The 12,811-nt window shown below is 39.6% G+C and overlaps 1 protein-coding gene across 1 annotated transcript in view; it reads left to right on the forward strand.

Annotated features, from left to right (window-relative positions):
• The window catches only part of LOC117811639 (cilia- and flagella-associated protein 46), an 83,987-nt gene that overhangs the window by 34,402 nt on the left and 36,774 nt on the right, over nucleotides 1–12,811 (forward strand). Inside the window, 8 exon segments of the mRNA XM_034682043.1 lie at nucleotides 5,087–5,153; nucleotides 5,156–5,196; nucleotides 6,798–6,979; nucleotides 7,314–7,445; nucleotides 7,556–7,715; nucleotides 10,227–10,290; nucleotides 11,518–11,653; nucleotides 11,748–11,931. Coding sequence (XP_034537934.1) covers nucleotides 5,087–5,153; nucleotides 5,156–5,196; nucleotides 6,798–6,979; nucleotides 7,314–7,445; nucleotides 7,556–7,715; nucleotides 10,227–10,290; nucleotides 11,518–11,653; nucleotides 11,748–11,931 — 966 coding nt within the window.

Below are 12,811 nucleotides of genomic sequence, written 5' to 3' on the forward strand. Positions count from 1 at the left end.
CATGTCTGTATGTTTTTTTTATTTGAGTGGGTACTTTTGTGAACTATTGTTTTTGTAATTTATTATTAAACATGTGTTTTCAGGTCAGATATGTCAACCGTGCTCCTTTTGACCTTTAACTCTTCACTTTTAAGGGGCTCTATTAGCAAGCTTACAATAGTTCGGACTGTTGGTTCAGTTAGCAACACAGGAGTTACACTTAAGGTGTAAATATTTAATATTAACCAATCTCTGTGTAAGAAGTAGTTAGTGTTATGCGGCCTGTTTTAATCTAGTCATGCATGAAACTCTACTTAGTAAACGCTTATGTTAGAATGAGAGTTTGTTAAGTTATTTATGCACTAAAAGTAAGTAAACTTGTTAATAATGGGGATAGTAATGATAGCAGATCAGGCCTTATTTCTGCACAGTTCACAATTCATAATCACATCCATGTTTAGTGATCAGTGCCCACACGGTCTTTTCCTTTGTGTTGGTCTGCATGCTGATACATTCAGCAGCTCTCATGCCTCTGAATGTTCTTTTCTCAGATCGCTGAAAGATGGATTAACTAGACTTGAGATGTAAAACCATCTGTTCACACATGTAGGTAGATCCAAATGTTGAGATAAAGGCAATGTACCTTCTTTGCTTCCTATATCTGTTAAGCTTTCAACATGCCACAGTGGATGCTATTGGTCTATGGTGCCAATGTGCATTTAGTGATCCATAGAGGAGAAGTCTTAAGCTCAAGATCCTGCATACAGACTGCTGCTTAACACTTGTCTTTTATACATTACATTTCTATAAATATAAAAAAAGAAAAAAAAGCTCGAACATTCAGCCTGGCTTCCTCTTTAAGAAGCCGTAGTGTTCCACTGTTCCATCATGTGAAGTCCTGCTGAGTTTGCTGGCATGTGTACAAATTGTTAAGCTGTGTTTGACTCTTTTCCACATGAAAAGTTGGAAACAACACCTGCTTTGTTGAAGCTGTTGGAGGATGACTGCTTTGTCCCTCTGCTCAACAACAGTGACTGTCCAATCACAGCTCTAGCAGCCATAACTGCACACAGCACTTGAACTGTACATTTCTCTGAATGGTGGAGTGGTGTGTGAATGGAGACTGTCACATTTTAGATTTTTGATGGTTGTTCCTTTTTTCTCTAGATTTTCCAGGACTAAGCCATTAGTAACGTTGCTCTGCTTGGTCTTTGAGAAATGAACTCCAACAGCTCCAGCTGATTGTAACTCCCTCCAGTCAAGACACGGACACAAGGCATTCCTTTTCTTACAGGCATTTATTTTGCACATCTGTGCCTTTGAGCATGCCGTGTGAACTGTAATAAAAATCATAATATCAGCTTGATAAAGCTTAAACACAAATTACATAAACACATAACACATTACTTATAAAATCAAATCAATATACATTGAATCTATATGCTGTTTAACTTATAATCACATCAAAGAAAGAATTTGGCCACACAAACAAACTTTAACACATACCTCATTGGCCCCATGAGCTGAGTAAAAAATTTAATTCTGGCCCAGGTCTTTCAATGTGCAGCAGCTTCCTCCTCTCTGCCATCAACCTTGCTGCATGGCAAGCATGAGGTGCATCTTGCTAAGTCCCGCCCCCTTTCTCATGTTCTGGAAGCTTCTCTCTGTCCTGAATACTTTCACTTTCTGTTAAGAACAAATTCTTAATTACTTATATATTGAGCAGCTAAATATTTTAACCTTAAATTACTCTAGTTTTGAACTTCAATGATTATATGAATTGAAATGAGTTAAATCTATAAACTTTAATCACTGACAGCTACACTGATGTTATTCCAGAAAGCTCTACCAAATACATTTCACCTTGAAAGTCTGTTTTGTGGAATTTAAGGCAATGTATAGCTAAGAGACCAAATAGTGATAGTGTCAAACAAAAAGCAGTCTGGTATGATATGTTTATTCCTTTTAGTAGTAGTTTTAGTGGAAATGTTCTTAGATGTGATACCAGAGCAGAGTTGTTTCTTTATGTCCATGTCGTCTGCACAGTCCTGTGTTTTTTTGGAGGAGTCTTAGAGGAAATTAAGTCTTAATTAGAAAGCTAAATAAATTATGCCCCTCACAGTCGTCTTTTTCAGTTGCAAAATTAAGATTTGTTGACTAGAATTGAGAAGCTTGCTTTTGTTTGCCACTGCTTACATCAAGCACCTAATGTGCCACATTTTAGTAAGAGTTACGGTTTACAGCATGTGTAGCCAATAAGACTGGACTTAGAGGGTCAACTGTAAACTGTTTGTTATGTAAGGGATAATGTATGGTGAGCAGGAAGTTATAGGAAATGGAATCCAGACAAGGTGAGACAATACCCTGAAACAAAGCGGAGGGGTCTTGACTCTGGTGTTGCTCATATTAGTGAAATTTAATAAACGTTGTCAAGGGGTTGTCAAGGGGTTTTGACCAATCAGAATCAAGCATCTTACACATCAGTAAGAGAGCCAGATGATAAGATATCTTAATGAATCAAAATTGATTCATTACCCTGTTTTTTTTTTGTTTTGTCTCTAACCTAGTTAATAAATATGTAATCATGGACAGCACAAATTTATTATTTGTAAAAGTAGTGAACAACAGCACATTAACATATTTGCTTTCTCATAATCCACTCAAACGGGTTTTGTGTGGGGAGTTGCAGATTCTGTACAGCTTACATTCCTCACAGTGTTGTGAAACCAAATTTCTGAAAACTACTAACAGAAAAACAAAATCGTTTCTAATAAGAATGATGTAGGAATAATAACTTATTTTAGTAAAAGTAGAAAAAGTGAACAGAATTCTTTGTCTTACCTTTAAGTTATATCGAATCTCAGCACAAAGGCTGTTATTTTCTGTCCTGTCAGACAGATAAAAGATTATCTTGAAAATTCCACCAATAAATAATGAAGCATGCAAACCAACGAAAAAGAGGACCATTGGCTTCCAAGCCTTTCTCAAATGCTGCACCCCTGAATGATGATGAAACCTCACACTGCTGATAAAAACACTTTTACAAAGTTGGACAAATCTCCATAGATTTCCCCACCTTTTATTCATACACCTCAAAGCTGCATCTTCGAAGCTGCACACGCCAAAGTTTTGTACCTCTGTGTGTGGATGTCCGCAGAAGAAAGAAACACGTGTCTCCTGAGATTGATGCTCACTCTTAAACCTTATTTTCTTTGTGGAAAATATGATTGAACATGTTGTTAGAAGAAGACTATCGAGACAAATCTGAACTTAGAGTGAATTTAATCTGGCCATATTCACTAAAATACTGTTGAAGCTCCAGTGCTCATTTCCTCGCAGCCCCGTTCCACTATACCCCACTGTATTCCAGCCGCCTCAGGCGTTATAAACCTCCCACTTCTTGTGGTCCCCAGCTCCTCTGCTGGCAATATAAACACCAAAACAACCTCAAAGCGCCACACTTCATTTGGGCTTCTTACTAACTTACCCAACTGACAACAAGACATGCTGAGCAATCCAACTACCAGGAAATTCTGTAGATCATTACGGGTTCATAAGGATATGCAGTGGGGCACCAGTGAGAAGACCAGGACATATTTTGGTCATTAAACATGATCCTCATTCATCCCCATCAGTGAGTGACGATCTCGAGTGTTGTTTTTGTGCAGTTATCAATGGGGCTAAACCCTTAGATGCACTCTATTGCATTTTTTCTTTTTGGAAATTCTTTCTTTTTGTTATTGGACAGCAGTTTGTTGTACAGAGCATTGACATATAAGAGTGAATAATATTCATTTCCTCTGCAGTCCTCCGTTTTTTATGATTATTGGAACTAAATACAACCTGGGAGAGACAAACTCTATTGCATTTTAATGAACTTTGATTTAAACCAAACCTCAGTCCCCCTGAGAGTGCACCTCTGCAAGTTTGAAGGAAGATGTATGACCTGCAGCCTTAACTGAAGTCAAATGTAATAAATAAAAACAACATACAGTTATGTTGTGATAGCAGCTCAGATTCTATTTTTCATTTGCATAAAATACATCTGTTCAGCTAGTGTGGATAATGAACTGTTGTCAAAATACACAAGCATAGCCTTAAAATGTCATTAATACAGTTTGAGCTGTTATCTCTGTATATCTGCATTCACAATTTCAGAACAAAGTTTGGCATTAAAATAAAAGAAGAACTTTAAGGAAATAGTTTCGTATTACTGCAATAAACTCCAAAAACCCTCCAGCAATTCAGAACTAATAATAATTTTAATCTTTTCTCTCCAGTTACTCTTCTTCACTCGGATGGTTTGCTCTGTGTTAACTGTATGTGAAATAAAAAAGGCATCCTGAAAACTTCTTGTGGCTCTGCATATCATGAAATGTAAATGATGACTTCTGACACTACTTTATCGCTCACTGTCATAACAACGGAGTCATGATCGTTGCATAATGTATATTGTTTTATGATGTCCTCTCAGTTCCGCTATAATGTTCTTGTATTTTTGTAGGTTTGACATTTTCATTTATCTTGTTAATGTGGTGGGCGTTACCTCCTTCATTTCCATATCTCAGCATTGTTTCCACTGGTCTGTATGGTCTCTGGACGTCAAACATCCTGATTGTGTTGCTCTACAGTGGGATCAGGATGTGGGGGGAAAACACTTACACAATCCGTCAGTTTAAGCAGACTGTTTGATTAGTCACTGTAATCTGTCGACCATTTGTCAGCCAAGAATTTGCTGCCCTACATTAGTCCCTTCAGCTTGATGTGCTTTGAGTCACAGCTAAATGAGGTTTGTTTCCTGCCATGCAAATTAAGAAATGCAGGGTTAATACAAATGGGGTTCATCTGTAATCTCAATAAATCATTCATCAACTCATTTTCCTCACAATAGGAAGTCATGCATTATCAACAAGGTCATCTCTACTGTATTTGTGACACATACCATATGATAATCATCCTTCAGGTCCATGTATAATGGACCATGTATAATTCATGGGCAAATAGTAATACATATATATGTGTGTTCTATAATTAATCTTAAGGGATTGTTGTGTGCTGAGCAGAGGACTGGACAAGAATACTCACCATGCGCTGTTTTAATTTGCAGTGTGAGAATGAGGACGTGTTGGCGATGACGCGTGTGCTGGTTGGAGTGGAGATGCTCCAGTGCAACAGGAACCAAGACATATGGAGTTTTCTGTCCCCAGTCTCTCCACAGTATGTACACCTATCTGTCCATTTTTTCATACAGAAGCTGCAGCCCAGATGGCAAAAACAGATGCCAATATGGCCCACAAGCTTTCAGCGCCTGTCTGCATTCTATCATGTGTCAATATCTATAAAACCATGTCACTGCCTTTATCAACATGCTCAGGTTAATTAAGACGGAAACAAAATCACTTGAGACACATTTTGCTTCAAGTTGGTTCTCGGCCCTGACAAATATTTCAAACAGAATATGCTCATGAAGGTAATTTCATCAAATGTAGTTTGTCATAATTCTTAATCCATCCGAGATAGTGACCCTATCTTCCCTATCTGTCTGGTTTATCTTCCTCCTAATTAGAATACATCCTTGCTCTTCCCTTCACAAACCTGTTCTACTGTGGTGAAAAGGGCCCTCTCATAGTCACATGCTCTGGAAATAAGCAAAAAGAGAGAGAGATCATTTCTAGTATCATGTCCACCTGTAAACAATTGAGATGTGACCTCTATAAGCTGTGAAAGGGATAATTTATAGTGAGTAGGTGGTTATTCGAGATATAATCCTGACAAGGTGGGGCAAGACCAACTTGTATCAAGTATTACAAGTTGTGCCAATTAGTATCACGACAGGGTGAGACAAGACCCCGACGCAAAGCTACCCACTACCGATTCCTGACACGTGGAAACAGAGCTGCTTCCACGCATCAAATATTAAATCTGCTGTAGCCTCCAGAATTTCAAAATCATGTCTCTGGTCCTTGCTACTGATGTCCGCCGTGTTTGTTGAGGCAGCAAGCAAAGTGCAGAGGATGATGGGAACGCATGGGACGATGGTGTCTGTAGTTCCCACATGGCCCAGAAGACCTATCATTTATACGTCACAGATCCATGACGCTATCAAGACACTTTTTTTTAACAGGGATACCATGACATTGACGGTATTGTTGATTCATGTAATCATGCTTTGGTTTTGTGTTTAAGGTGATATATTCTTTTAAATATTATCAGTCTGGAAACTTGTACCCTGTCCAGGCCACAGTGTATTTGACATTCTTTGGAAAATAGTAATGTAAACTCCAACTTTATGTTTGGCACAGGCACACAACCCCAAGGCCCTAATTACAGTTTTACACCTGTGTTATCTTTCTCTCATTAATCTTAACTTCTCTTGTCACTTCCTTCTTTTTTCTACCATTTCCTCATCTCCCTTTTAAAATCTGGTTTTAAATCTGCTATCCATTCCCCTTTTCCTCATTTTCTCTCCCTTTCTTTCCATTTCTGCTCAATCCTTCCTTTGCCTAACCTGTCATTTTCTATGTGCCTCCTTTCACTCTCCTTGTTTCTTTGCTTTGTTTCTGCCACATCCCTGATTACCTCCTCTTGTTTCCCTCACCAATCCTTTCTTTCATTTCTCTCCCCTCCTTACACTCGTTCTCATTCCCTGATTTCTTCACTTAACCCCCCCTCCTTTCCCTCTGTTTTCCCTCTTTGTTTTCCTCGCCTCGCTGCTTGTGTCCCCTCTTTTCCCACCCTCCCTTTTCTCATCTTTTGATTCCACTCCTCCTACCCTGATATCCATCCCCCTCCCTTCTTTTGTCTCTCCTCACCTGAAGCTGGTGAGCATGGCGTCTGAGAGCAGCTGGACTGACGCTGTGGTGGAGCTGCAGGTGTGGTGCCAGCTGGCTTCCTTCTGCCACGGTGCCGAAGAGCACGGCTCGGTGCTGTACTGCACAGAGAGAGCCCTGCAGCTGGGAGAGGCAGCAGAAAAGAGCCTTAATACTCTGCCCTGTGTTTTGTAAGTGCCTGTTACAAGTTTTTCAACCAAAAACTAGAGAAAGAAATAGAGTACATGTGATTTTTTCTCTTCTTCTTGATCCATGGGCTAGCGCTATATATAGTACATTTCCATGTTTGCTTCCTCAGCTCTCTGGGGAGCAGGTGACATCTTGTGCATATTCAATAGTATTGCAGGAGATGTAAATGATCAAATGTTTCTTTCCAATTTTGCATTAAGTCACAGAGTTAGAATGCAGTCGCAGAGTTTTTTTAGTGTGTGTCATTTTACGATTTGGTAATCAGATTGACGGATAGACTTTGATTGAGAGCTCATACATCATCTTATCCCCCAGGTACGGCCCGACTGCTGTGAATGACATGCTGAGCAGTGCAGCGTGTTTGAGGGGTTTGAGTTTAGCCCACGAGTCCAGAGGAAATCTGCACCCTTGCAGAGAGGCTCTGGATGTGCTGCTGTCCGGTGTCAGGTGATGTTTGAAGTCAGCTTATAAACAAATCCTTGTTCAGCTACAAATAAGTCTTTGAAAATTCTCCTAATCCCTTTACTTAACAAGCTTGCTTCCTTTCTGGACTACAGCTTTGCAGAGAAGGCGCAGAATCCAGCATTGTGTACTACAGCTGCCAAGCATTACTGGAATGCGTGTCTGCCCCTAACACGGACTACTGAGGAAAGACAGAAGCTCCAAGAGCCTCTGGAGAAGATCCTGGGTGCTCTGGTTCAAACCAACAAAAAACATGCAAGTGTTTGGACCATTCTTCAGCCAGACTGACACATTCACAATAATCCGTATCATTGTATTTTGAACAGGATTGTTTCCTCATGTGAATATGAACAGCCTTAGAACTTTGGAGGGGCTGGGAGAATTGGGGAAAAACATGATGATGATAATAGGCTATGTGCACAAGTGTGGTGATGAACTTTCGGTTGTTATCTGGTTGAGCAACCCATCCTGATGGTTGTGGAGTACGACTCGACAAACAGCCAAACCATGTGTGTGGACTGGGAGCAGTGTAAGGGCATGTTGAGGGAAATCGAGTCACTGAGACAGCAGGCCCAAACATGCTGCTCTACTTCCTCCTACTCAGGCCCCAGGCCAGATTCTGAACTTGACGAATTAGATTGGTGCTACCAATTATCGACCCCTGCCTTGTTTGTGTAATTATTCCGCTTAAATTAAAGTGGGACAGAGCTTTCTGCCAATACCAATCCCTTTAGTAGTGCTGATGATCTGATTTGTTTGCTGGGTCACTGAAATCTCAATCATCTCAATATTTGTATAGCCACTGTGTGAAGGCTGATGTTCTGAAAGTTATGGATGGAAGCTGTTATATGTACTTGAAGGAGGGCAAAGTGGTACAGCGGAGTGCTCATTGGAGCCACCCTAACACGGGACTTCCACCAGATCCATGTCCGGTCCATCTCCGGTCCGCTGTGGTCAAGCTCTGTGCTCTCTTGTCCGTCAACACCCACCGGATGCGTTTTCGGAACGTAGCACGGAGAACCAACACCCAGACAGCTGGAGTCATATGACTGAGGTTTTCCCGCGGCAATTAATGAATCAAGGATTCTCCTCCTCTCCTCATCCATGTTGTCTTTATGGTCCTCTGAAAACCTCCGACTTGATGATTCCAAGCCTGGCTCCGTTCAAAATTACATTTTGTTATTATAGTTAAGTTAAAAATGATCTACGATTAACACAGAGTGTTTCATTCTGAAAATTAACCAGTTGGAGTTAACACATTGACTAGAATAGAAACCTCTCAGATCCGGTGACGGATCGGAGAAGGACCAGACACGGATCTGGTGGTATTTGGCCGTTAGAAACCTTTAGAAACAAATCACGGACTTTATATTTCTTTCTCCTTTGTACTGTGCTCATCCTCTCTGTTTGTGGTGACTGATACAGGAAGGAAACTGTATTGCCCACTCTTAGTGAAACCGGAAGTACATTACCAAGCTTGTGCACATAGCCTATTCCAATGCTGATTGCTGTATAAAGTTTGGTAATGTTGCTAGATTAAGAAGATCCTTGCAGGGAAGGAGGTCTAAAAAACGCAGTTCAATACATTCATTTCAGAACACAGTATTTAAAACACAATATCAGACATTTTTAAGGCTTTATTCTTTAATCAGAGAAAACTGCTTCAAAAAGTCACAAGAAGTGTCACATTCATAACCTCCACCTCTCTGATGCTCTTTAGCGGATAAAATGTGAGGAGGGGCTGCAAGCTGAGCTATTTTGAATAACTTCAGCTCGGTTTTCAAGTTAGGTTTCCTTCTGTTTTCATTGTTCACAGCAGCAGAGTTGAATGTGTGTGGAGATCTTGTCATCTAAACAGCCCCATATTTACAGGCCCCAAACTGACATCTTGTTGATGCCATGTCAAATGATCAGTAAAGGATACACAACAACAGACAAAGTTACCTTCCAGATAAACTTCTAACTTTTAAAACCATGTCTCAGTCCAGGCAGCACCGTCCTACCCAACACCTTGAATTTGAAGTCTTGCAAACTGCTGACTGTACAGTATGAAAGTTGAAGCTGCAAAATCAATAACCAAAACAGCCTTTCATATACCATTTCCTGTTTAGTCTGATGACTTTTTTGGGTGATAGTTTCACTTCAGTTGCTTCAAAATAAGCAGCACAGCTTTTAAGCTTGCTCTGCCATCTTTAATTGATGATAAATTGATGAAACATTTTCTTGAGGGAGCTACTGGGGAGAATTTGTGGGTGTACTCAAGTGTGAGAAAACATCTCTCAAGCGCTGCCTGTGGACAGCAATCCAGCCTAAGGGATAAACAGGCGTTCAGCTGCAAAATAACTTTAAATCTATAATTAAAGGCAACTTGTGTGAGAATTCTAAATGAACCATCCAGAGCGTTCTCTCCAACTTTGACGTTGTTCTTCAGTAGTGTCTTGAAATACAATAAGGGGGGTAAAAATGTGACAGTAATTCCATTACACTGTATTTCACACACACATGGGGAATTTTTCTGTATGAGTTGCCAAAGTGTAAACATCAAAAGGGCTACATCAACCGGATAAGTGAGCCCAGTGATGCTGCAGCCTCTGGGAGTGGCAGGGGATTTACAGCTATCTTCAGAGAGAGGGCAGGGTCAAATAAAGGATGAGGGCAAACTGCGTTTTACACCAGTGAGCTTAAAGTGTGACAATCCATCGACTAGTGCTAGCAACACTCTCATGTCACCTTTGTAGGTGCAAATCCTCTCCATTTATGTTTCAGGAGCAGGGCAAAGTGAAAGGATCACTGACCTTCATGGAACTGAATTCTAAACATGGAGCAACAGGTGAGTGATTAAAGGACCTGAAGGTGATTCATCTCTGGAATTTAGTTTTTAATTTTAGATGCTGTACCCCTGCAGGCTACTTCAAAATATTTGTATTCATTCTAGAATGAAAATGTATGCATCAGGGCCTCATACATATGAGCATTTAGCTGACTTTCTTACATGTTTATTGATTTTTATGTTTTAAAATGTCACTTTTAAGTTACACTCTTAAAAGTTAAATCTAAAAAACAGTACATTTGGTAAAGTTACTTCATTTCGAGTAACAGAACAAGTACTTGTAACTTTTTTAAAACAAGTGAAAATAGAACCCACAGCTATCTTCAAAGAAGAGCAGCATTCAAAGTAATGCATACACCCCCCCTGCCAAACTTCAGTACAAGTCAAATACTGTAGAGGATGTGACAGAATTGTAAAGCAATTCACATGAGTCTGAGCTTCCTTAGATAGAAAAGAGTTCTGTCCTCGCAAAGTTAGACCACAAAAGTGTGAATTCCATCTCTGTGAAGTTTTTGTAAAATGTGCAGATATGTAGGGTAAAATGCTTAAATTTTTATTTGTACACAGCAGTGTTGTTGTCATCGGTGTTGATCAAACACTTAATAAATCTGCTAATTCTAAGGTTGAAGTTTCATAAAATCTGAAACATTGCTTCAGTAACAAGTTATATACACTGATTAGAGATAATTAAGGAGAAAGTTTGAATTGTCAGACATGAAAAACTGTCCTGGAACAACAACAACTGAGTTTCTTGAGTTTCAATTGTCAATATCAGGTCCACTGAAACTCTCAGTTCTGAAATCCATGTTGAAGACTCACCAGCAGCATTTTATTAGATAATTTATTCACCTATATTAATTATACAGCAGCGCACTGTGACTTTAATGCTTATATTTCAAAGCTCTCTTCTATTTGATCATTACTGTTATTGCTGGTTATTTTGCTTTAATTTTCAATGGCTTGTTTTAATGACTTTTAAATGCCTTGTCAGGATTTTTAAAGGTCTTCTTTCAATGTGTTTGTCTGACCTTTGTCATGGTTCTTTTAATGTCCTTTGAGAAGAACTTTCAATTGCCTTGTAGCCAAAATTTGTGCTCTATAAATTAACTTGAAGTGCAACCATACCATACCATACCATACCATACCATACCATACCATACCATACCATAAAAGTGCAACCATCTAATATTCATTTCTGTGTTTCTGTTTATGTATTTCTGTGAGTAGATGAGGAGGAACTCACTCTCAGAGCAGCAATTTACAGTGTGTTGCTCATCATCCAAACTGATAAGGCTGACTGGAAAAGTGCTCTGCAGCTGCTGGACCAGGCCATGAGAGACATGCCAACCCATAGACACCGACTGTGAGTTACGCAGAGAGTAAATATGAAAGGGGCTAGAGAGGTGGCAAAGACAAAGAGACTAGCAGTTTAAAATGTCCTGCTTCTTTTTTTCCAGACCTCTGCTGAAACAGAGAATCCTGGTAAAAGTTCAACTTGGGGAAAGTATAGTGCTGGACATGAAGAAGTTACGAGACGAAGGAGAGCTCTGCTGTTCATTTATGTGGCACCAGGTGGCGCTGTGTTCTGGAAGTATTACCCAACAGCTCACCTGCTACCAGAAATCCATCTCCTCTCTGTTGGTAATACCGCTGTCCTGACACCACCTTTGAATCATTTCCCAAATACAATTAATCAGAAAGATCATGTTAGAATCATTCATACATAAAAATTAAGACCACAAAGTTCAGCATTCGATTCCCTGCAAAGCCCTTTTATATTGAGCATGGACAACATTGCTGGAAAAGTCTCTGGTGCCATCATGTGGAAGAAGGATGTCATTTCGGCTGTGTTTAAGGAGCAGAGGAGCTCAACCTCTCTGTTACTTCTCTGTTTTGATTTCAGGCTGGGATTGGTATGAATAACAGAGGACTATGAAATAGTATTCAGTGTTAGCCGGTTGCTACCTCTGTGCTATTGTGTTGTTTTTTTATATGTGGAGTTTTTCATGGCCACTGGCCCAGCAAAAACATGTACTACTTTACTAGAGAGCAGAATCTATGTACTTAAAATGAATACACACTTCTTCATAGAGCTGCCTCTACACCTGTTTTATTCTACATGTGCCAAATAACTGATACAAATCCAGACGTCTGCTACCAAAGTAGTTGCAAGGAAAATTCTGCAATATCTCAGATATATTTAGGAAAATGTTAAGCTTGGCTGAACAATGATAGGTCATGCAAGAATTCTGTCATCAGAAGGTTCACATTCATGTAAAAGACTAAAAATGCATATAAAGTAGGTTTCATTTATTGTAGTAAACTGAAACATTAATCCAAAGGAAGTTCAGTTTCCTCTTTGAGACTGATGTTGGACGTTATTCCAACTTTCTGTCTTTGAAGAAAGTGGACTGCATGGAACAACTGATAAATGCACAATAATAGCTAACAGGATTAGAATTGGCTTGCACATTGTCTTTAGATTTTTAAAGCTTTATACTGTATTTTGTCATAAAAATCA

This window comes from Notolabrus celidotus, chromosome 4 (assembly GCF_009762535.1).
Source record: "Notolabrus celidotus isolate fNotCel1 chromosome 4, fNotCel1.pri, whole genome shotgun sequence".
NCBI classification, from domain to species: domain Eukaryota; kingdom Metazoa; phylum Chordata; class Actinopteri; order Labriformes; family Labridae; genus Notolabrus; species Notolabrus celidotus.